The 25,888-nt window shown below is 40.4% G+C and overlaps 1 protein-coding gene across 7 annotated transcripts in view; it reads left to right on the top strand.

Annotated features, from left to right (window-relative positions):
- Nucleotides 1-25,888, top strand: part of nbeab (neurobeachin b) — a 213,911-nt gene that overhangs the window by 77,746 nt on the left and 110,277 nt on the right. For all 7 annotated transcript variants that reach the window (XM_085795996.1, XM_085795995.1, XM_085795997.1 and 4 more), the window contains exons 7-17: nt 3,263-3,382; nt 4,599-4,745; nt 10,335-10,532; nt 10,631-10,764; nt 12,619-12,727; nt 14,420-14,572; nt 16,093-16,261; nt 22,361-22,440; nt 23,407-23,469; nt 23,890-23,987; nt 24,422-24,514. In XM_085795996.1, the coding sequence (XP_085652122.1) occupies nt 3,263-3,382; nt 4,599-4,745; nt 10,335-10,532; nt 10,631-10,764; nt 12,619-12,727; nt 14,420-14,572; nt 16,093-16,261; nt 22,361-22,440; nt 23,407-23,469; nt 23,890-23,987; nt 24,422-24,514 (1,364 nt within the window). The remainder of the gene's footprint in view (nt 1-3,262; nt 3,383-4,598; nt 4,746-10,334; nt 10,533-10,630; nt 10,765-12,618; nt 12,728-14,419; nt 14,573-16,092; nt 16,262-22,360; nt 22,441-23,406; nt 23,470-23,889; nt 23,988-24,421; nt 24,515-25,888) is intronic.

Raw genomic sequence — 25,888 nt, 5'->3', positions numbered from 1 at the left:
ATTTTATTAAGCAATCAGACAACTGATGGAACCAATATGAATGTAAAAATAAAGTGTTTTTTCTTAAGTTTTGGAGGAAACAATTTCATAACTGGAAAAACATTTGGTAAAAAAAAAAAAAAAAGGTAACAGCAATGAGTAGGCTACGCTATTTGAGTGCGTGGATATGAGTATGAGTAACAGCAATGAGTTTCTAGCATAAAATCCGCAATTATGTGAAATCTAGCACACAGAGCACATTCTTAAGATTTAACTGAATACTTTTGATATCAACAAATACTGTCTTAGAGATAATTTAGGTAAGAGGAGTGAGTTTTGAGAGTTACCATCCCCGACACAGCTACAATATCATTAAATTTAAGGAAAAATAAATGAGAGAATTTAATTTAGGTCTTCCCATGACTTTCAGAAGACCCAAATGATGTCACTTCCTGCAGAACATGTCACTGGTGGAATGTTCCAAAATTTTTAGAGGGGGGAATGTGTTTGGGTAACAGCACTGAGTGAAAACCTGGGGACGGGACTAAAATGTGAATTTTAACCAAAATTGGAGTTTTTATAAAGAAAATGTTTTATAAGTGTAGATAGAATATGAAGTCACACTAATATGCAAAAAAAATGATATTTTAGAAGGATTATATTCATTATGCATTGTGGTAAAATATAGCGTTTGGCTGTGGGGACAGGCAACAAAGGCTATGTTTCAGTGTTTTGAAAGCCTTTTTATAATAATTAAAAATTATATACCTTTAATTTCTACAAAGATTCATGTATATGGTGCTTTGTTTATTAATATGATGTACTGGTTATAAGTTATATAAGTTGTGTATAAGTTAAGCAAACCACCTCTGTACACGAATTCCATAATGCCAACACTGAGTTACAGACATGTGGCCTGAGATGAAAGAAAAGAGATAAAGGTCTTACTTCTCATAAATGATGCTGCTCTTTTAAACACCCTGCACTTTCAGCCAAACCTCCCCCTGCTGACTCCCTTCCTGCCACCTGTTATTTTATTGACATTACAAAATTGCATGCATCTGCACATGGACGTGAAGACCCTCAGAGGAGTCTTACAGGTGTAATTGGATGTAAATGTAGATGAGAAAATGAAACTTAATTAAGCGTGGAATGTCAGAGAAGCATGTCTGTCCCTGTAGCGAAGTAAAACTGTCTTAAAGTACGAATCAAACAATTAGAGCCTTCACATAACACCTGGGAACAACTATTTATCCCACTCCTACTGCGCACCAATCGTGTCATAGAAGTTCCTAGAAGAAAAAGGCACATGTTGAAATTTGTAATTGATCTGGGGTTCAGACATCTGTGGATAAGTGCCTTTCTAAATTATCTCCCAGCAGCTTGCACTCTTCCCCTCAGCCATGAATCCTTTTTTAAGTGTCCTTACCTTTGACTGCTGGCCTTTCCTTGGTCAGAACAATAAATACTACATAGTCACACAGGAGATAGACAGATTGTAGCCTACTGTTGGTTGTGCCAGTGTTTTGCACTTAACATTGTTTCATGACAGCAAGAAAGCTTTACAGAGCATTGATTCAAAATGACAGAGAAAAGTCATATTGTTTAAAGGAATGATTTGTCTGCTGTTTTCTTAGCAACTTAAGAATATTATTATACGTTTAATGGCTTATTAATGGATTAATTTCCTAATGTGAAATCACTGGACCCTATGGTAGTAGTGTATATTAAATTGTTGTTTGTTAAAAAATAAATGTAAAGATTTCTACTGTATATACTCACTATTGGAAGGTTGTTGCGCACCTTGTGCACAGTTTTTCATATACCACAGTTTAATTCCTTGGCAAAGGCCATCTGATTGACCTATTCTATTCTATGACAATATCATATGAGGCCTAATAGTTCCCTTTCACTCTGTAGTGTTTCTTTGTGCACCTGATGTTTGGACTCGAGGCCAAACTGAGCACTTCTTTATCAACTTTGCAATTCAAAAAAGGCAAGAAATGATCTGAGTAAGGAGAAATATTTGGTCGGGGCTTCAGTGTTAAACCAAAAGAACTGACATCAGTACACTTACTGCTGCATCAGCAGCACAGCATGTGAGATAAATCCTAGGATAAAAAAAACAGAGAACTTGAAAAAATAAACTGCTGCTCCAAAGGCTATTGTATGAAAGAACCATATATCCTGAGGTTTTCATCAGAAGATATGAGCAAAGCAGTGAAAATTAAAAACATTTATTACTTCATACACAGTAACTCAGTATGTTCCATCCTATTGATTTGCAAAACAGACAAAAAGGATATTTGTGGAAATCAGTACAGTCAACCTTTTCATTGCCTTTGCCAATTGCCTTTACCTAAAAAACAAAAACAAAAAAAACAGCAATTATTTTTTGTTATGTTAAAGTTCACATGTTGGACAACAGGAAAAAGCTTGCACACTGATCAAAAATGGGAATGTCTACTAGAGAGATTGACGGATGTAAAAAAAACAACAAAAAACTAATGGTCTGTCGACAGACTGAAGAAGATGTCTGTGTAGGTCGAAATGTTTTTGTCTTAGTTAGTTTTGTTTCCTTATTTTTATTTCATCACCGTGGTTGCACTTTTCTATTATTTTTGATGGACCATTAAATATTTTTTTACATCCGTCAATCTCTCTAGTGGACATTCCCATTTTTGATCAGTGTGCGAGCTTTTTCCTGTTGTCCTAAATGTTTGTTGGCCTACGCACCTGGAAAGAGAGTTTCTTTTTTGGACAGTGAGTAAGAGCGCAAACACCTTTTCTCCTTAAAGTTCACATGTTCACATATTAATGCATGTGTATACCCTTAGAATTTTTAGGAAACATGAAAAAAATGTTAACATATACAGTACAGTTTTTTAGTAATCAGTATTGTAATCACTATCTGTGAGATATTTGCTCCCACTTGACCTCTGGCTGTAGTCAGTGTTTCATCTCTGAATTAGCCAGTGTCATTGTCATCCTTAAAGTGCCAGTGATGTGGCTTTGTGCAGACTGAAAAATTACTCCATTTGCCTCCTCTCAGCCTTTCCTCTAATCTATTATTCACTTTCTTCCACTCGAGACTTCACAGCATTTGGTAGCAAATGTCATGGTTGTGACTCTGTAGTAAGTGCGAGGTTCAATATTTGAAATGTTGCTCTCTAAAGGAAACCCCTCTGTAGTTTTGATAATAGTTATAAAGTTCTTAATGGATCCACCTGTTCTGTCGTTCATTTACTAAATCTTTTCAACCTGGTTCTCTCCTCACCTGCAGTGGTACATGATCAGTATCGTTCACATCTACAGCCGCTGGAGAAACAGTGAAATCAGATGCTACGTAAACGGACAGCTCGTTTCTTATGGAGACATGGCATGGCACGTCAACACCAATGATGTAAGAACACTCCTTTGTTACTCCCCCTCGCTAATGCCCTTTTTTTATTCCCCTGTTTTGATGTTTATTGGCACAGCAGAGACTGAAGCTGCACCATTGATGTTTGGAATGGCTGCAAATGTTGAGAGGAAAAAGAATACAGTACATCTTCAGTGTTCATTGAGCAAAATGAGTTTCACCATATCGACATGGATTTCTCTCAGAAATATGACCAGCGTTTCAGTCTTAAATGGAATATCCATTTGTCACAGAATTGTGCTGCAGCAGAGGCTGGAAGATGGAATGTAAGACGTTTGAGGACAGATTTATGTATGGAGTGAAAAATGGTTAAATCAGAGTAGCTATACACGTGCACATCATATGTATCCGAACATCATCACACTGAAGTGTTCTTATTTAAAATGTAAGACAATTGCAAGTGAAGGTTTAACAGTATGTTATTTCCATGTTTGCTTGGCTGAGTCAAATCAAACCGGCTCTGTGGAACAGATTTAAGAAGCAATTCACACTTGCACAGATGAGACACATTTTCAAAGGTGTGCTTCATGCTGTAGCTGTGTGTTCAAGGGGAGGCTGCACAAATCACAGGTGTCGATATAAGTGTTCATGAAATATTCCAGCGCATTAAGTGAAGCTGCCTTTATCTGTGAAGGATAGTTTCTCGTGGAGGAATTTTCCCACAACTGAAGTAGACAAAGTTCACCATGAGGCGGCTTTAAACTTTTTTTCCCCTGTGACAGCTGAATCACACATGGACAAGTGCAGACATTGAGTATCAATAAAAAATGTGTTAAATGTGAGCTGAACTTTGAATTTTGAATCTGATCGTTTTCCTTCACATTTCCACTTGTCCTCATACTGACCATTTCCTTACAGTAGCTGTTATGTAATATGCTGCTGATGCTTTAAAGTATCCTTCAGTTTTATAATGTAATCCCAGCACACATTCTTACTACCCCTGGGGTTATATTGCGGTTTAACATCCTCATAAATAAGGGACATTGTTTTCATCTTTCCAGCAGGGAATTGTCAAGGTAAACACTGAAACGATACAACAACTCAATGTGTCAATTACAAAAATAGAACTAAAGACAAAAGAACAAAATCTCTCACTTTTCCCCCCTCTACCTAATTCAGTGTGAATTTGGTTATTTATTTCTGTATTCCCAAAGAACAAAGTGAAGTAGCCTCTCTTTATTTATCTCTCTCTCTGTAGAGTTATGATAAGTGCTTCCTCGGGTCCTCGGAGACGGCAGACGCTAACAGAGTATTCTGTGGGCAGCTAGGAGCCGTCTACGTATTCAGCGAAGCCCTCAATCCCGCACAGATATTTGCAATTCATCAGCTCGGGCCAGGCTACAAGGTACGTACTTGAGGGTGACTGAATTAGATTACAAGTAAGCAGTCTGCATTACCTATCAATCTGTGAAATCAATGCCCAGCGCTGCCCTGCCACCGTTCCTCTGCCTTGTGTCTCCATCCTGGGAGCGAAGGTTTTCCTCCCAGATAAACAGCTACATAAATTACCTACTTCTGGGGAATAATGGCACAATTCACAGATGGAAGCAGCAGGCGCTCCAAGGGGATAGAGCCCTGAGCCGACTTCCATCAGCTGCTGCAGGTGAAGCGCTCCAAAGCCTCTGACAAAGACCAGTGGAGTGGTTGTGAATGTAAAAAGATGCTGACTTACCCAGGGGGGAGATTCAGCTTTAACTGTTTAGCATACAAACACAATGTTAAGTTTGCAATTTTTAAAAAATAATATTAGTTGTAATAATTCATATTATTTATTCTCTCATCTTGATCTCCACTGATCTTCAATATGATACAAGGTGTGTCCTCAGAATATTCTTAAATTTAGTCATTGCTCTTTCGCTCCCAAACTATTTCTTTTTACCTCTGATGCCCACAAAGTGCTGCTTTTCCCTCAGTGTTAAGCCTGAACATAAGATATGTCTTAGACATTTTACATATCTGGCCATTTTACACCAGCTCTCTTTACTCTCTAGCTTCTTTTTTTTCTTTCTTTAGACAAAATGAGGTTTGTTTTATGGCGAGAGGAAATCGTACATAGCAGCTTGATGCCACAGAATACAAAGCAACAGATAAAATGTTGATTATTATGAGAAGGATGTTTGTGATTTCAATCTAGGTCTATGAAAGCCTGAGGATTCACAGGGGAACTCATTGTTTAGTCGTTGTGCTAATGACTGGTGACTTGCCGTTTCCTTCCTTAATTGTGGTTCTGGACCCTCTATTAGAGAGCGAACACACAGAGAGATCAATCCTTCAGATTTCACAAAATAATGAAGCTTGTGTCCTGGGGAGACAATTACCCGCAATTGATGAAGCTGTGAACAGTGTTGGTAATGTTGAGTGTGATAGAGCCAGCCAGGTGAGTTGAGGGGGAAGGTCAGGGAGTTGTCAGGCCCACTGATTGATTGTTGTAATGGGAGAAGTGTCGTCGAGGCCTGTCAGTTTTAATTGAGAAGAGTCTGAATGCAGCAGATCACAACATAGATCTGATGCACTCTGTACATCAGACTTTCTTTATATCTGTTTCACCACAGCTCATTTCTACAGATGAAGAACGAACATCTGAGCTGATGTATGATTTATTTTCTGATCCATGGTCTTCTCATCCATGTTTGATGCTTGACACACTTTCCCTTGCTCAGAGTGTATTGAATATAACTGTAACTTCTTCAGTTAGTTGAGGAGCAGGGATTATTGCTGCTTAGGGTTACTATTTCTCATATATCATCTGCTTTTAATGCTGTAAATGTGACAGACCTGTTGGTAGAATCTGTTCCTCTGGCTCCTTTCACACTGCTCTATTTGAAATTGCGACACTGAACTGACACAAACATCAGGTTATTGCATTTAATGTAACAAACAACTGCTGTATATTGCTGTTTCTATGACTGACGACTTGAGATATCCCCAGCCAGAGATAGCATCAAGGGGCGGTGGTGGGTCTACAGACACTAACGCTGACAGCAGTCAGTGTCATATCAGGCTGTCATTCATTGTCGCGGTTTTAGCAGAGTTCATAAGCTTTGGGAAAGTCTAGGAAATTGATGGCTGAAGGATTGTTACCAGGGCTGCACAATATATCACTTCAGCATTGTCATTGCGAGAGCGTGGGCAATAGTCACACAGCAGGACACGCAATGTCAAGTAGGACAAAGTTATTCAACCATGTCATGCTACAGCTTTTTTTATATATAAAAAGGAAAACTTGCACGGTTCTCATTTCCCACGACTAATCTACAAGCAAAGTCTGCGATGCAGTATTTATGATGGCTCTGCATACACAACAAATCACCAATGATGTTGACCAAAAAAGGGCATTCAAACCATGTATTTTTCATAATGATATATGTACAGTATATATATATATATACACACAGTATATATATATATATATATATATATATATATACTGACTGCAACATTTGATCAAATGTTGCAGTCAGTTTTTTTTTTAATAGTATGTGTGAATAAGAAAATTGCTTCATGATTATGTGAGCTGTACACTGGATGAAGAAATGTAAATCTGCTACAGACACTGGCAAACACAACCCAAAAGACAAATGTGTGTATTCTGAAGTTAGATATGTCACACCAATATCCAGTGACAACTTCACCAAACACAAATATTTAGTCACTGAGCTGGCTAGTCAAAACAATTAAGCCATAACTTTATGTCTTCTCCTATGATGCCATGCTCTTAGACTTATTTCTGTGCGTGCCCTCTATCGTCACGACCATATGTGTTCTACGTGAGGCAGATTAGCCCATTGAATTAGTGCCAATGCTGCTCTGCAGTATGCACCACAGACTGCTGTAGAAGAGAGTGAGGAGCTGCCCAGCCCTGTTCCTTCCTTGTCAGGGAAGACAAATGTTATCTCTGTGTAGGGGCCGTGCAATAATGCAGTAACTGATGTAGAACATTACACGACAAGCACACAGGTGTCAGAAACATCTGAGATATAATGCATATTTGTAGTAAGTGCCTCCGAGCTGTCAATAGAACAACATTTACAACTAGAATGTACTGTATATGCCCCACAAAGTTCCCACAATAGAACATGTTGAATAATGTTGCATGTGACACACACATGAGGAGGATTTTTGAAATCTAATTGTCAATTCTCTGTCTTATACAGTAACAAGCAAAAACAAATGCCTGGGGGTTATTTTAGGATGTTTTTCCTTAGAAGGAGGTCACAGGTGAGGATGACAGCTGGGGTGAACATTTTTGTCGACAACTTAAGTCAGCATGGCAGGGATTTCCTTCCCTCCCAACTGTGGAGAAACCAGCGTTGTTGAGGTCCTAATCAGAAAACAGCCTTTTTCTCCGTTTTGAACTATCAGTTCTCAAATATACAAAAAGAATTTGCACAATAAGTTAAAGTCATTTGTAGTCAATAATATTTAGAAAACATTTGATCTGTTTACCTGAAAATTGTGTTATTGACTGCACTATGTGATTCTGCAGACCACAGGTAACACAGGTGTGTCCCGAGCTCTTGCACTGCCTGCCTTTCTCTTGAGGGCACATGTGGGGATGCCCCCAGTCACTCGTAGCATTTGACGCTGAGAGAGAGGAGGAACTGTATTCAGATTCTCTGTGCTCTGTGGGACAGCGCTGACATGCTACAGAGTTTGTAAGCAAGAACCCATGAGATCGTTATTTTCACAGGGCAATGGTGCTTGTTATTTCTTGTCACTTGGGTTCTACAGTATGAGTAGGACCTTTTGAAGGATGTTAGAGACTGCATGATGAGATGCATGCTGGCTGCGAAGACTTGATCACAGCAGATGTACAGAATACCTCTTAGACTTTTTTATCATCTGACTGAAGCGAGCTATGTCATTAAATACAGTAGAACTCAACCCTCGTAGTTTCCTGTAAAACTTTGGTTGAAATAATGCAGGCAAGTATGGGCTCATCAACCTTTATAAACCTGTAAAATAACTCAATATGAGAAAGTCAAATCTACTGTATGCATGTGTAGAATAAAATAAAAATAGGAATGTTTTCAACACACAAACAAATCAAGTTCCTTTGCGGATTTATTTTCAATTTTTGCTTTCCCTAAAAATCCCTGTCCCAAAGGAAGTGATATCCTGGTTGTCCAAACACAAGGAATTTGGCCGCCATTATTTGGAAACAGAATTAATTTGCTCTAAGTGAAATGTTGAAATCGTAAGTTGAAGGATCTTACTGTACTATACTGACATCAGCATGTGTAGCCTAAAAGCATAAAAAGGTTTCCACTTGAAATTCTTCACTTCAGATGCACTCAGAAAATAATTCACAATCATTTTATCCTTAAGTGAAAAACAAGCAGCCATTATTTAGAGACCTTTTTAGTAATGAGCTCTGTTTCCTTGTTTTGCTGCTATATTTTTCAACAGCGACTCCAGAACAAAGATGCACTTGTTGTCCAAGGGAAAACATTTCTCTGGTCAATTAATAATTCAGCCCTCCTGATTAAAGGAATTGATTTCCTTATTAAGCATATTCCGTTCACACTGCATTGACAGATTAATTCAGCTTATCTGTCAACAGCTAATGGATCTAGTAATTTAAGACTTGTCTGTTATCGATCAGCTATTTGTTATGTTTGCCATAGTGAACGTGCTTCTGAGCCACTACGAATGGAAGCTGTTGGACTTTTAACACAGCCATAGAGACATTTTGGTGAAAGCATAAACACAATTTTAAGACCAGTCGTTTATCCCATCTGGTCTTCATGAGAATTACAGACAAAAATAGTCAAGATGTTAGTGCCTATAAATGAATCTCTGCTGGGTGCGAAGGCATTGCAGTTTTTCCTCCATCTCTTAGATGAGGGTGGGGGGTGGATGAGGGCTGAAATTCAATAAATTTGATCAAACTCTAAGTCTATTGTGATCTCAATAAGTATTTGCACAGTGTTTTGACAGTTTTCAGTCACACTGTGTTTGCAAAGCATATTTGAACAGCAAAATATTTCTTCAAAAAAGAAAAGTATGCATTGGTAAAATTCTTACTGTGTGACTATAATGATGGCACATCGTGTCTGCAGCCTTTTTCCATTTCACTGTATCCTCATAGTAATTCAGCAGTGAGTGTACTTGGCTTTGAATTGTTCCAGAGCAGGGTAACGAGTAAACCAGGTGACTGGCTGGATTAAATTAATGCAGGTAAACAAATACATATGTGGTATCAAAGAACCATAGCTCTCATTCTCAGAAGCCGGTGTTGTTCTTAATAATTGTACGCTGTCAAAATTTTCATCAAAGGGCCATGTCAACATAAAGGAAAGCTTAAATGTTCAAAGTAAAACACAAATTAAATTAATCATCAAAATGTTTGTACTGTCAAAGACAAATGTATTCTTTTTAATAGTTTGCCATGCTTTGTTATTTTCTTGCACTTTGAATGTTATTTTTCTTAAGTAATGCAGCACCATACTTAAACTTAATTTCACTTCTTGCGCTGACACACACTCATTAATTGTGTTGCACTGACGCAAAGAAATTATTTTTTGAAAACATATTTGCTTTTCAGTGTTGAAAACAATTGCGTATGTCACTAAAAAGCAAACACACTGTTGATCTGTGCTGCTGATTGCAGCATTTCAGAGTGATGTAGGTACAAAGGATTGCTTTTCATCAATGCAGAACATGCTTTTTCAACATGTTGATAGACCCTAATGTACCAAGTGTCAAGGAAGAAATCCTGACCTCTAGGAATGTGCGATTACTGACACAAAAAAGCATTTATCTTGTCATTTTTTATTCTTGAATGGATATTTTTTAATCAAGTTATAATTAAAAGATAATACCCAAGAGACACTGATAGGGTACATGTGCAGGAAAGAGCTACTCACTCTCACTCTCTCGATCTCCTCTTCATCACTCCCTTCTTCTCCCTCATTTGCTCTTTCTTTTCCAGAGCACATTTAAGTTCAAGTCAGAGAGCGATATCCACTTAGCAGAGCATCACAAACTGGTGTTGTATGATGGCAAATTGGCTAGTTCCATTGCCTTCACCTATAATGCCAAAGCCACTGATGCCCAGCTCTGCCTGGAGTCCTCGCCTAAAGAAAATGCCTCCATCTTTGTGCACTCACCGCACGCCCTTATGCTACAGGTCAGTTACTCAACCCATTAAGCCATCTCTAACAGTGCACATTGCTCAGGTTCTCATTCATACTGGTATGGTTTATGGGTTTTATATTTTCCTCACAGGATGTGAAAGCCACAGTGACTCACTCCATCCACAGTGCCATCCACTCCATTGGTGGAATCCAGGTGCTCTTCCCGCTCTTTGCTCAGCTGGACTATCACCAGCTGAACGACAGCCAAGTGGAAACCACTGTCTGGTAAGAAGCAGAATTATTGTAACTGTGCAAGACAATTTTAACCTCTGGAAAATAAAAGTTCACTAATGGTGTTATTGGGATTTTGATTACTCTTTAATCCTGAGGCCTTTTAGACTTGTTTGTGAGGCTGAGCTTGTGCTTGTGAGTTTTTTTTTTTTTCTTTACTAACTAATACCCTTACCTGTGCTCGAAGCCCAAATGAAAGTGGAGCTGCCAAGGAAAAGCATCTAATTTCTCCTAATTGGAATGTCATGTCATAGACTTGTAATTATCACTATTTTGGTGGTGTTGTGCTTTACAGACAGGGTGTACAACCCCCCCCCCCCCACCCGAAAAAAAAAAGGAGGCTTGAAAACAGCAGGGAGCAAATGCTTTGCTTTCAGCAATGATGAGTGCTGAGTTTGATCAGCATGTTAAATAGCATCTTGGTGATAAATTCACAACATCTGGGATCTAGAGTGTGTTGATATGGTTTTGCCTTATTGTAGGCACCAATTTTTGTATTATAATGTACTTTATTTTTTACTGTGGTACACTGATGCCAGTACTGTATATCCCTGATAAGCCACTGCCTGCTTCTACCCAGCCTCAGTCAAGCTGTAGTCCAGGTTTCACTATTTTCTCTACACCCTGCTTCAGACTTCTCTCATCCCCTCATATTTAGCTGGTCAGTCCAGAGCTTCCCCCACTGCGCCTTGAATGGAGTCTGAGCTCTGCTCTAATCCTGTGTTAGTCAACTAGATAGTGACTGGCCACATCGCAGCCCAAACCCCTGATGGCCAAAGCTCTGTGCCTCTGTAGTTTCCTCTCATCTTTGCTCTCTGTCCTTCTTTCCCTCTCAGCAGTGTCGAGGGTCTTCCCGTCACGGTGTCCAGCTCTCCCCAACACTTGTTTTGTCCTTGCCTTGGCTTGTGGACTGAGTCCTTCTAAAGCCTGATGGTCTGAGGAGTTTAAAGCCTCTGCCACATTTATCTCTCTACAATGCCTGTGGATCTGCTGTGGCTGTTCTCAACAGCACCATGTGTGATAAAAAAATCCCTTCTAATAAACTAATTTTGTGATGTTACTCTTTGCCACCTTGAATTCCACTCACTGGTGATTTAACATTAGTCACTAACTGCTCTGGCAAATTGAAAGGAAGCTTTGCTTGCAAGTAAAGGATCAGAGGCTAAACTCAGAGCACACAGAGCTGACTGTCACCCAGTTCTCTGTGTGTTCCCTCTGGCCCAGTTATGGCTATGTTGGAGCAGTACTGAATAATGAGCAACAACAAACTGATGAGGTAGACTGGCGCACAGAAGAGTGAGGTGAACAGTGTAGAGTATGAGTGTGTGTGCATGGAGTGTGTACTGTATGTGCAATATATGGACACTCTTGCACAGGAGTGATTGTGTCTTTGTGATTGTTGTGCTACAGTGGAGGGCAGGCCACTGGAGAAAGAGAGGGAAAGCCGATTAAGGAGTGTCACCGAGCACCACTGTCACTCAGCCAAGGGCTTCAACTTAGAAGCAGTGCTACAAAGAAAAAAATTGCCTTCTGTGCACCGCCTTGGCCCCTTGAACTCCCTCCCCGCACCCCACACATACACACACACCCTGTTACAACTCGCCCTTCCACACCACTCTCTGTCTCCGGAGAGCTCAGCGAGCCAACCTTTTCTTCTGAATTGAAGAGGGATGAAAGTGGTGAGCTGGAGTTCCCAGCTGATTGCTGACATCCTCTGAAAATGACCTTGTTTTTTTCCCCTCCTCATGCTGCTATACTTGATAGAATAACTCCCTCACCACCCGCTGACTGTGAGACTAGATGTGTATTTTATCCCTGTGTGAGGCATTGTATATTCTTGCTTTGCAGTGCCACTCTCCTGGCCTTTCTGGTTGAGCTGCTCAAGAGCTCCGTGGCCATGCAGGAGCAGATGCTGGGAGGAAAGGGCTTTTTGGTGATTGGATACCTGTTAGAAAAGGTACAGTGGAGGCTTTGTAACATATTGCAATTTTTTGTCAAAGTCAGTGACTCATCAGTTATCAAGAATTTGACATTTCTACATCAACCCATTTTACTTCCCCAATATGAATACTGTCTCATTTGCATGCTTACAGGCAAATGAGTATGTCCACAATAAATCATTGTTTCACTCATGAGTGATAAATGGAAGTGATTGGTTGCTGTGCAGCCTTCACAGGTTTTTCACTGAAAATCCCATCTGCTTTTGATACTTGTTTCACCTCGTTATCAAGCTGCACTGTATCTTGTCTGTATTCTCAAAGCCTTGTCTACAGTATGATCTTCCATTGCCTGTAGCAGAGTCCTGGATGTGTCTTTGAACTGAACAGCACTAAAAGAACAACACCACAAGACTACATCTCTTCCACTTCTCCCACTTGGTTTCTCTCTCTCTGCATCAGTCTTTATTTACCCATTTTGTGATGCAGATCTAGCAGCTTGCTGGCCTCCCCAGAGTGCTGGCTTTTTGGAGCACTGAGAAATGACACCACTTTGTCACTCAGTGACTTGCCTGCCTACTGGCTTCAGCTGCTGTTAACTAACAGCCAGACAGAGTCTGCACCTGAGCGCTGCCGTTTTTTCTTGCCTCCTTCCCGCTGCCAGGTTTCACACTTCCACATATCGCACCATCTGTTCCTGATCTGTTTATGCCACACCTTCCCTTCTCCCTGTGCCTTCATTTCTCTCTCTCTCTTGCCCTCACCAAGTTGCCACATGGGCAGATAACAGGTGCCAGGAGCAGTAACACTCTTTGTCCAAGTGAAATTTTCTCAAAGTCAACCATCTACAACTTCCCATTCAGATTTATGACTTGACATAATGACTAAGTAGATCAATTTGTCACCTATATTGGCATGCTAACCCGCTGATCACGGAAAATACAGACATCCTTTAACTAAGCCTACATTAATGACTTGACATAATGACTAAGTAGATCAATCTGTCATCTATATTAACATGCTAACATCACCTATATTGTAACATCAACTTCACCTACAGTATATTAACATGCTAATCTGCTGATCACAGAAAATACATACATCCTTTACAGTAATTAAGCCTACATACAAGGGAACTGATAAAGTGATGTGTAGTTGCATTAGAAAGGCCTTCATCTTTTATACCGGTAATATCATATAAAATATATTTTTTAAATGTGCTAAAATAAAAACAAATGCATCCAGGCACATCAGACTTGTCTTGCAATATCTCCATGTTGTTGTGACTTCTACTACTCAAGCATTGACACAGCAATTATTTTAAGGGATTCACACAAATGGTTCTTGTTTTATATGCATATGGATGAACAGGGGTGTAACCTGAAACCAGTCTGAGTGGTGGAGGCAGACAACTGCAAGGTGGAATAGTAGTTTTTTAATTTCTGTCGCTGACCTCTGAAATGTCTCTCCCTAAAAGGTCATTCAACCTAAAAGGATCCACTTTTGTGACAGAGTTACAAATGAGGTTCTTCTCTTTGTGACATTTAGCTTTTCTACCTCTGGGTCTTGCAATTAGGAATTTTGTGAACAGTTAGCATAGGATTTTGCTCTCCAAAATGCAGTCACTATCAGGGAGGAGGATACATGCTCACTGCAGAGGAGGCTTGGTGATGTGATTATTCTTTCATATGACTTTGTGCTTTTTCCCACAGTCCTCACGCGTACACATCACCAGGGCTGTATTAGAGCAGTTCCTCTCCTTTGCAAAGTATCTGGACGGTTTGACACATGGGGCACCACTGCTGAAGCAGCTGTGTGACCACATCCTCTTCAATGCAGCCATCTGGATCCACACTCCTGCCAAGGTAAGCTCCTACAGGTAACGCATCCCTTGTCATTATGTGTGAGGATGAAGCGGATGCATGTCAGAAGCTTTCAGCCACATGCAGCTTCAGCTATCCCATGCATCATCATTGTTTTGGTAAAGACGAAACCTAAAATTGTAAATCCTCACGTTCCTGTGTACCAGCAGACATTTTGCTCGGTGTTCACTCACACTGGGGCTTTTGGTGAGACTACCATCAATAGTACCATGCATTTGTGTAGGTAGTAAAAGTAGTGGTGAAATGCAATTACTGATGGAAAAATTTCAATACCCACGTTTTTCTGATGCAAAAACCATGTTGACTCTGTTAGTTGTAAAAAATAGTTTTACCCCTTCACAGTCTATGTGGAGGACCTAATTGACATTCACCAAACCGTTGCCAGTGTCTGATAAGTCTTAAGTCAAGTGGGAGGGATTAAATGCTCCAAATTCAGCATATTCTCCCCTTTCTAACATATCAAGTGGTTGCAGAGATCATCACTTGTTTCCACTTCAACCCAACTAAGATATTTTGGATGAGTTATGTGTTTTTTTCTCCCTCCTTTTTAAATAATGACCCATGAAAAAACAGGATGAGGTATATCAAAGAAGCTGAGTCTGTGTGGCAAATACATTTGCCTCAGGAATGCTGCTGGTGGGGCCAAGCCATGAATAAATAAAAGGAGGAAATAAATGCAAAAATGTCTGGAGGCTTGCCTGTGACACTCCTCCAAAATAGAGCGTAGAGAAAGAGGTAGGAAAAAAAATGAGAGAAAAACTGAGGTAATGAAGTGGGTTAGAGCACTTTTAGCTACATTGGGACAGAAAGCTACGTCGGCTCCCTCCCTTAGGACACACCAAAAAGTCCACATTTTCTCTGTCCCCACACTCAAGCTGCACAGGGTACAGAGAGCCACTTACGTGAATGATGGGATCATGCAATATGCATTAATTACATGGGATCACTGACCTTGTCCTAGTAGACAAATAAGATTTTTATGAATGCATTATACTTTTCAGTTCTCTTGGAAATTACATTACCTGCAATGCAATGTTCAGTTATCTCCGGTGTTTAATTTCAGTAGCCTCAAACCATATCGCACCATGCTCACATCGTAACCACACCGCTGCCTTTCATCACGGCTCATGTTTGACTCATTAATATCCTATAATTTATGACATATGAGAACAGGCGCTCAGTATTTAGAGCTGGAATGGCTGTGGTAGGATTAAGTATTCTTGTCAGGTCTGTTTCTAATTACAGAGGACATGCTAATCACCATGAACAGAGTGGAGCTGCGACAATTATGAATTTGAGTAATATAGGGTCAATGGCCATCCTTACCTTACACCCGCACGGATAATAGGCTCAGCTGGTGCTGTCCACCACGTTACATTGTCCTAGTTAATCTAAAAATGTATAGGGTCAGGAGATTAAGTTGTCATTGTATGCACTTAGAAACTGTAATGAACACTGTTAAGTTAATAATATGTATATGTGTGTGTATGTTCCCTCTCCAGGTTCAGCTCTCTCTCTACACATACCTTTCTGCTGAGTTCATTGGCACGGCAACCATCTATAACACAATTCGTCGAGTGGGCACTGTGCTTCAGCTCATGCATACACTGAAGTACTACTACTGGGCCATCCACCCTGCAGACAGCAGTGGAATCATGCCAAAGGGTCTCGGTGAGCATATCTAGCATGTTTCATTTTTTTTCCAGCACAAGTCAAGCCAAGTGGTTTTTGCTTTTTTTCTATGAAATATGATTTGATTTGATTTGATTTGATTTGATTTGATTTGGGTTGTTGTTTATATAAACTGTTTCCCATCCATCTGAAGGCTCATCCAAATGAAGCTCAGTGTTTTGGAAAGGAAATCACTGGGAGTGAACCAATCACAACCATTGTGTGCAGTCACAAGCCTGTTATCAAAGTGTCTTCCTGAAATGGCAGCAGCTCCCCCACATTTAAAATGACTCATCTCCACGTGGAAGTGCTTGCCTCTCAGCTGTGTTAGGAATGTGGCCACTGGAGATGGCAGTGAGGCAGACGAGCCACATCAATAGTGTCATCTCACTAGGGTGCTTGGTGTGGGTGTTAGGCCTCTGAAACCTGGGCCAGTGGTATGACTGGGATCTACTGTATGGGATGACAGTATGTTACAAAGCAGGCTGTGTTGGAAGTGAAAGTGTCCTTGAACTGTTTTGCTCCCCATTATTCTCTTCTGGAACTATCTGTGTCATAGTAAATGGCTGGTTTTATAACAGTTCTGAGTGCTCAGTTTATGCTGCACCAAGGTCCAATGAAATCTACTTCCTTGAGGTTGTGAAAGCTGGTGTTGTGACAGTTGAAACTCCCGTCTCATGTACCTACAGTATGGACGGGGCCTGGGTTCTCTTGTTATATTTATTAATGATACTCCCTTTTACTGAAACCTGACCCGGCCCGACCTGCGGGTGTTGAAGTCCTGCCCCGAAGCGGGTTGGCCGGGCCGGCCCGTTAAGAACTCAGGACAGACAGGTCTGTTGTCAGTGAGTTTGTGAGTGAAAGAGAGCTGGGCAAGAAGGGGCAATGTGCTTTAAATACGTTTTTTATACATTCTGTGTCCGCATCACACTCCACTATGGCACAGACACAAGCGTTAAAGCACCGAAATGTGGTACTGTTTGATTTCACGTGAACCAATACTTGGGATTACTGCAGGAATTCAGTATGTATCAATAAAAGTACCAAATTTGGTACTCATCCCTATGTACCTACACATAGATGCATAAATACTTTTTTGAGCCATCAAAATGAATACATTTAAAAGGGCCACACAACATCAAAGGTGATTTCTCCTAAAATTATTTTGTTCTTTGCCTTGTCAGTGTTATTAGGAACGCTAATATTTCACATGTGACCATCACACTGCAACATGAAAATAAAGTTCTCATTAGCAGTGCCACATTTGACTGAATATTGCAGCATTTTAGCCTCTTTATGTGGCTCATCAGGCGCTCGGCCTACATTCTGACCTATCAGGACTGACTTATCCTAATTGATTTCCCACTAATAGTGGGAGTGACCTCTTGACTGAGGCTCGCTGGGACGATAGGGACACTCATCTCTAAGCTAGGCCACACCATCAGCCTCAATCTCACTTTTCCTGAATTTAATTTGTTCCTTATCCCATCTACTCACACTGTGCAGTGTCCCTTATCCCTTCTTACACTGTGCAACGGAACTTTACAAGACTTAATAAGTGATGAAAGCTGAACCTATCTAGAGCTCATGTTCTAGGGCGATGCACTATATTTAGCTTGGACATCAGAGGGACTTTTCTCATGACTTAATATCTATCGTGTCCACTGCTTTGGACTGTCTAGGTAGTTTTTTTGTTGTTGCTTCCATCTCTGTTGAATAATGAATTCTGATGCTGCATCACTTTTTTGGAAAATGTGTTTCTGTGTAGCCTCAGGCAGTTAGTTAGCGAAGCCCTGCTGTGTTTGGACTACTGTATCTCAAGACAAAAATCATTATCTGATTAGTTTTAAGCCAAATAATGTATCAACACAGCTGTCAAAAAAGTCATACACACTATTTTTCACTGTAGCTGCTTTTGCCATGCTCCACTGCGAAGAAGAGTCATTAAATACAGTCATCTCTGCAAAAACGTCACTGTTAGTGTGCTGTGTAGGGGTAGATGTCTTGATTATTGACCGCTGAGTTCCAGTCAAAGGCAGTGTTGAATTAGGTGAATGATGCCTGTCTATAAAACATGTATAGTCATGTCTCTGGTCGGCAGGAGAACTGGAACTAGTGCAGGAGATAGAGCAAGATTCAGGACCAAATCATCCAGAACATGAGTGTAAAGTGGATGGATGTCGTTATGATGAGTTCTCTAGTGCTGATTGCCCAAATGAGGTTCCCTCACAAGGTGTTGAAGCTTAAGGGAAACTTAAGAGGAACACGGTGATGAGCTCTGACATCTCAAAGAAGCAGAAGCAGAAACAAGAGTGGAGAGTTTATTCTCACTGAAGACCCCAACGACTGCAAAGAAACTGATAGAAACACAGTAGTACAGTAGAAGTCTACGTAGTAGTAGTAGTAGTAGTTAGTTAGTTATCTAGAATATTGTCAAAGAAGTACACATCTTTAAAAGCATTGGTTGGTAGTCAACAAACACACAATTTATGTGTTTGATGAAGAAACCTGACATACTGACTCTCATCTCAATGTGCGTGTTGGACTCCTGCTCCCTCTTGCAATGAGCTTTTCATGTTAGCCTTCCCTATACGTCAAGTTTTCAAGTAGAACTATAAATATTGTGCTGATTGTTGTTGAATCTCTGGTAGATTGTAATGGTCTGAGAAAATGGCAGAGTTTGTGGGGGAGACATATCTCGGAATGGATCACCCTCTTGCTGTAGGTAATTTTCAGTGTGGGACTGGTTCCATTGATCTGCACTTGATTTGGCAGGGCAGTTTTTCTCTCTGTCCTTCCAAACTGAGAAATGACCAAACAAAGACACGTATGAAGAGGGAGAGAGCCACGCAGATAATGAAGTGTTCAATTATAGGACACAGAGAGGACATTTAAAACAGAGCTCCTCCAGCTACTCACTTCTTTTCTGGAAGTGCCTTTTCTTTTTATTCCTCAGGTCTTAATAGAGAGTGCTATCAAATTAAAGCCATGTATCATTCGGTTATACACAGAATCACTGCAGGCACTCACAGGCAGATGCCCATTGCTCAACTTCTCTCAGCCTGTGACATGTACCCGCAAGCCAACACATAATCTATCTCAATCTCTATCACTCTCCCTTTGTCTCTGTCTCTGCCCCTGCCTCTGTTTTACTAAATAATGAGTGATGAGATGGGAAGTAAAGCTGCTTGGCCAGTCACCACGTTCAGTTTGAGCTGGCTTCATCTTGTTCCTTTTATAGGAGAAATCACCAGTGACAGTCAGGTAGAAGCGCTTCAAAGGAATAATCTGATCAAGCCCTGTGGGTGAATTGATTTTTGCATGTGCCTTCCTTCTGATGAATTAATATCATAAGAGACACAAATTACTGGTTACAGGGAGGTCAGGGAATGGCTTAGGATTTCTATATTTATGCCTGGAAAATCCACTTGTTGTTGTTGAGATACTGTAGCGATGAGCTTCACAATTTCGCTTTTTAATGTTTATTCTCTCATGGTTGCCTGTTTGTGTCCAATTACTGTTATTGAAGGCCAACATATTTAAGATACCTTAAAGGGATAGTTCAACATTTTGGCAAATTGGCCCATTGCCATAATCGCTATAGTCATAGCAGTAGGTTCATTACCTTTAATTGTAGGTGTAAGCTATTTTCAGTACGGCGGAGCGCAGCAGCTGGCTGCTCAGAGCTACGCTATGGAGGCTAACGGAATTTCTTGGTTTCCCTCATTAAACTCATCAAATTCAACATCCCAAAACTCCACAGCGCTTTTGTAGACAAGTTGTGACCTGCACAACCACCACGCTATGAGATAATGACGGAACGATACGAAACGGAGCCGTTTTCGAGGTAAATACAGGGTAAATACGGAGACTGCTTGCTGAAAAACTGTCCCTGAACGCAACGCGCATCAGCGGTTTTGTATGAATTTACCTCGAAAACGGCTCCGTTTCGTATCGTTCCGTCATTATCTCATAGCGTGGTGGTTGTGCAGCTCACAACTTGTCTACAAAAGCGCTGTGGAGTTTTGGGATGTTGAATTTGATGAGTTTAATGAGGGAAACCAAGAAATTCCGTTAGCCTCCATAGCGTAGCTCTGAGCAGCCAGCTGCTGCGCTCCGCCGTACTGAAAATAGCTTACACCTACAATTAAAGGTAATGAACCTACTGCTATGACTATAGCGATTATGGCAATGGGCCAATTTGCCAAAATGTTGAACTATCCCTTTAAAGAGCAGACACTGTGAGAGAACAAGGCTGGTTATCTGGTATATTTTAGTGTTTTATCAGTCTGTGTATTTAAAAGCATTTACTGTAAGTAGTGAAAACACGATTATTCTTATATTGTGTTTAATCGTTTGCACAAGTATGCTGAGTGCATGCTAATGTGTTTTTTGTATGACTTTATTATCATAAGCTGAAAAGAGATTCCTGCATTAATCACATGGACATAAATTGTTTTCCAATAAACACTCTCTCCTTGTGCCCTTGGGATTCAGGAAGTGAAGCAATCTGTGATTGTGAAAAAGGAGCTGTGCAGAGCTGCTGAGCATAATTGGTTGTGAATAACTTGGATGCAGTGGCTGCGGTAATAATGTTCTTATCATCCCTTCCATGTCAGGGTCTGTCCCTGCACTGGGTTTTCCTCTCTCACTCTATTAATCAGTGTCAGGATGCAGTAGCACTTGCCATCCCCCTGCAACCTCAGAGAGCCTCGTCATTGATTACATTGACTGGCTGTTAGGGCAGCAGGATGGTCAGGTGTCTGCTGCTGTTGTATCTGTCATCATGGCGCTGTCCCCAGTTCAAATGAACATGTGTCCAGCCAAAGTGGAGGTTCGGGTTTAAAAAAAAAACAAAAGAGGGGAAGAAAGCAGCCAGAGACAAATTTTCCCTGAAAGTCTGTTTGTGTTGTAGTTGGCTCAGTTAGTGTCATTTTATACCTCTGCAATTCAAAACACTTTATGATTTACATGCCAGTTTTACAGCCAAAACGTAGCCTTTGTGGTAAAGTGGGAGTGCTGCTAATCTTAAGAGGATTCATGTTTGTTTGTTGTAAGTGGAAACGTACACCACATCTTGTATTTTCTGATGTGCCTGAGAGAAAAGCTCTGTGTTGCATTGATCCGCCTGCTGCGGTAACCCATTAGTGTGCAAACTCATTGTACGTGGAAACACAGTTTGGTTAGAAGTAAAAGATCTTGGCATATTGAAAAGGATCTTGTGGTGTCAAAATTAATTCTTGTGCCAACCAAACCAGTAAAGCAGCAATAACTGTGTGATGTGACAGTTAGTCAATTCTTTCTGTCATATCGTGCCATTTTTCTTTATTTGCAGGACATATGTACACCTGCTGACAGCTTTCAGCCCATCAAATGTGGAATTAGATTCATGACAGGGATGGATTACAATGTGAAGCTAACTTCAGCGTGCCAAAGTGACCTTAAGTTGGCAGATGCATTCTGGGTAGTTTTTAATGAGATCTTGGCCAATGTGATGGGCAGGTGTGACTGTGCTGACCTTGGGCTGGCTGCCTGGGCACTATATTATGGCCAAGGCTACCTGGGATACTCATAGACTTTCGATGCAGTATAAATGACAAATTAACTCGTGCTGAATGATAGCTTATGTACCGGAAGTATGCAATGCATGTTAACTACATTCTACTAATTGTTAATGTAAAAGTTTTTCCAAAGTGGGAGATTGGCTCACACTCTCCGTCTAGGCTGTTGCCAACACCTGGGAAACTTTTGATACACACATCCAAGGTGAATCAAGGAAATAAGTAGAAAGCCAATGACACAGCAAAGTAAACCGATGATGACTTTGAAGGTGTCCCTGTGTTATTTTATTTTATTTTTCCCAAAGCTCAAAGAAGAAGAAGACAAGACATCCACAAGAGAAATATTTCATTATCAGTCAAAAAAACATCAAAAAGGAACTTTAGATTATGAAAACAAATCATGAATAAAATTACAGGTAAAACACAGAAAGCATTGTTGAGACTGGAAAACAGACAACAGAATAGAGAGATATCTTATTTGGTTCCTCTTCCTTCTTTCTCATTTGTATTGCCTCTCTCTCTCCCTCTCCAACTACAGATGGTCCAAGGCCGACCCAGAAAGAAATAATTTCTCTGCGGGCATTCATGCTCCTCTTCCTCAAGCAACTCATCCTGAAGGTATATTCCACCTGTCTTCATGCCTCACAGCCCTCACACGTCTTGATTTTTGAGCTACACTGGGAAAACATGGAGATTTTCAGGAACTCTTCCTGTGTTATCCTCTAAAACATTCTGCCAGTCTGCTCCTTAATATATTCAGTTCTATACATTTATTGATTTGTTTCTTTTAAAAAATGCGAGTGCTTGGGAGAAAACTTGAATGTAAAAATTCTAATGAAATCATTAATTAGAGAAAATGAATAAATGACACTTTTGGTGATTACTTAATCATTTATGTTATTTGTCACGTATAGCTAGCTACCAAACCTTCCCAGCTTTTGAAACAAGACAAATCTGCTGTTTCCTCTGGGTTTACTGACTGGTTCAGACAAAGTTATTCCTTTGAAAACGTCACTTTTAGCTCCCTTGTCGTTGTTTAGGTGTTTGTTTGGCCAAATAATTTTAAAATATATTGAAAAAAAAAAAAAATACTTACTGATCAATACAGTGGAACAATACATTATAATGCTGAAGCACATTTCACACATTTGACTAGGTGTTCTTTCAGTGTTTCACACAGTTGAGGTGGGTGTATTATTTCTGCTCACATCTCGTTTCCGGGGCGGAAATAACAACAGGCATTTTAACACTAGACACAACAGACTTGGCATCTACATGTTCTCACCCAGCTTCTTAGACAAACAAGAGTTATCTGGCTGTTCAGCCTCATCACAGGTACGTGAATTACACAGCCAGTTTAAATACAACTATAACTGGTATAACTGGTGCACTGGATGCCAAAGCACCTGGTGTTGGCCCTCTGGTAATATTTAATATCTGTATCCTGCATTGGAGCTGAGATGTAAAAATATTGTCAAGGTTTTTTCCCAGAACATGAGCTGACATGCTGTACATTTATAATGCAGAAGAGTGCTTTTCCAATTACACTTTTGAATCTGTTTTTCGGTTTCTGTTTTCTTTCAGGACCGAGGTGTGAAGGAGGATGAGTTGCAGAGCATCCTCAATTATTTGTTAACAATGCATGAGGTACGTACATATATGAGAGTCTATCTCTGCTCTGAGTAAATTCTCTCACTGTTTGTGTCTGTGCCATACTGCTGCAATAAGCTTCAAGGTCATATTTCATTTTCTTAGCTGCTAATTCTAGGAAGAGTTTTTTTTGTTCTCCAGCATTTAAACTAATCACCAAGATGAATTAATCTTCTCAATTGCTAGTGCACTTTTCACTGTACAATGGCCAGCCGCTGCCCCCTGTTGTTAAGTATACCAGGGAGCCCAGGTGTATTCAGCTATTGCAGGTGATACACTTGCAAAACACATACTTTATATCTATGCTGCATTTGCATTTACAGAGTCTGGGCAAAAAAGGAAAATTTGTATTCTCTCTCATCATCCTGCTTCTGACTGTCTCCTTGTCATTATCTTTCTCTTCTGGCTTGTCTGCAGGACGAGAATCTGCATGATGTGTTGCAGTTGGTGGTAGCCCTAATGTCTGAGCATCCAGCCTCTATGATCCCTGCTTTTGACCAGAGAAATGGAATACGGTAAGCCCCTCGGGGAAGACACAATTCCTTCGCTGTTCGCACACAAAAAATGAAGAGGTGATTTCACAAAATAGACCGAAACACCTAACACTTGTGCTGCTTCACTCCGCACGTGTGAATAATTCATATGTTCAGTGAGAAATAAACTATGCATGGAAAAGTAACACTATTAACATATTGATTTCACAGTATGACATGGATGATCAAACTTCATCATGTGATCCCATAAAATATAAATGCACGCAGCGTCGTACTACTTGTGGGTTCTAGGGAAAAGCGGGCTGCTTTCATTGGGACATTCATTTGATGCTAATGTAAATTCACTCTGAAGGAAAGTGGTTGTCAGCTAACCAGCGCAGGGCCTTTTCATCAACAGGACTATATTTTATTCTGTCACGACTGAGCACAGCTTCCACTGCTTGTGTCTATTCCAGAGTAATCTACAAGCTCATGGCCTCTAAGTGTGAAAGCATTCGAGTACAATCCCTCAAAGTCCTTGGGTACTTCCTCAAGCATTTGGGCCACAAGTAAGTAAGCCATTCTGTGTAATTACACACTTCAAGTAGTTACTATAATGATAGCACCCCGACAAGTTATTTAAAGAACAGGTGTCTAATGCATGTCTAATATTGTCATCTATTGTACATATCCATGTCCATACAGTGTCTGCTGTAGCATCTACTGTATATGGGAGGCTGGTTCTAAACTGAGAAATCATTAAACAGACTTACTCTAACAGATGATTCATCTGTCCCTGTAGCTCGTTTGAAAAAAATGCACAGTTAAAAGAGTCAAAAACTTTTGACTGGATGCCATTTTTGCAAATTAGGGTGCACTTCTTGGTAGAACACCTGAACTCCTGGCGTTGTTCCCTAAACCATTATTTCACCAAAGAGAGGGATGGAAGAGTTCCAAGTTACTGTCCCGGAGAGTGAAATAAATTACAGCCTATCTGCTAGGATGCCGGCAAATCCTGGGTATGCTGCACAACACATCGGAGGGGAGAGGGAGAGGGAGAGGGAGAGGGAGAGGGAGAGGGAGGGAACGAGAGCCTGTGATTCAAGATGTGGGATCATGCAGGGTCGGATGAAGAAGATATCAGGGATTCTGTGCCTGGCTTACTGTGGTGGAGCACCAGGTGTTGTGGTGATACTTGTGTCTGCTGAATGAGGAGAAAGGGCAGGTGTAAGCCCATGCTAGACTGCCCCAGGCACAAGTGAAAGGCCTATGCTCAAGGGACATGAGCACTTTGCCTGCTTTCACTTTTCACTTTCATTCATTTTAAGAGTAGTTAATTTACTATTTTTTAAATTGTTTTTTTGTCATTTTGTATTTATTAGCTCAGTGATATTAGATTATGGTACTGTAACACTGAAAGTGTCATAAGGAGGCTGAAAACTAAATAGAGCTTCAGGCAAAACATATTTTTCCACAAAATGTCAGAGTTTCCTTTTAACTGCATTTGTTAAAGATAAAAAAAAACATAATGAATGTGCTTCATAGCATACCTCCAGTTTTCAAATTTTAAACAGTCTGTCTTTATTTTAACTTAACTGATCAAAACAATATTAAGAGTGATTTTATCTGGACTTGGATTGAAAGCATTTACAACAAGGCTCAATATCTCACTGTACTGTATGTTGGTAGAGTAGGAGTTGTACAAGTTCCACCTCATCTTGCTACTGTATGCATAATCAGTTTGCCTTTTTTCCCCCCAATATTCACATTTTATGAAGTTGAGAGAAATGTTCCTCTTATCCTAAGCGTCCAATTTGCCACCCTCTGCAAAATACAAAAAAAGCCTACTTATTAGGAAAGTCCCAACTCTTGAGGCAGTGGCAGCGGACTAGAGCAGCTTTGGCTTAGCATGATGACAGCAGTCCTTGTGCTGTTTGCAGAAA

This window comes from Trachurus japonicus, chromosome 13, assembly GCF_045865225.1.
Source record: "Trachurus japonicus isolate A0001 chromosome 13, Traja_1.0".
Taxonomy (NCBI): domain Eukaryota; kingdom Metazoa; phylum Chordata; class Actinopteri; order Carangiformes; family Carangidae; genus Trachurus; species Trachurus japonicus.
The sequence above is the reverse complement of the archived record's forward strand: the minus strand, read 5'-3'. Positions and strand labels throughout refer to the sequence as shown.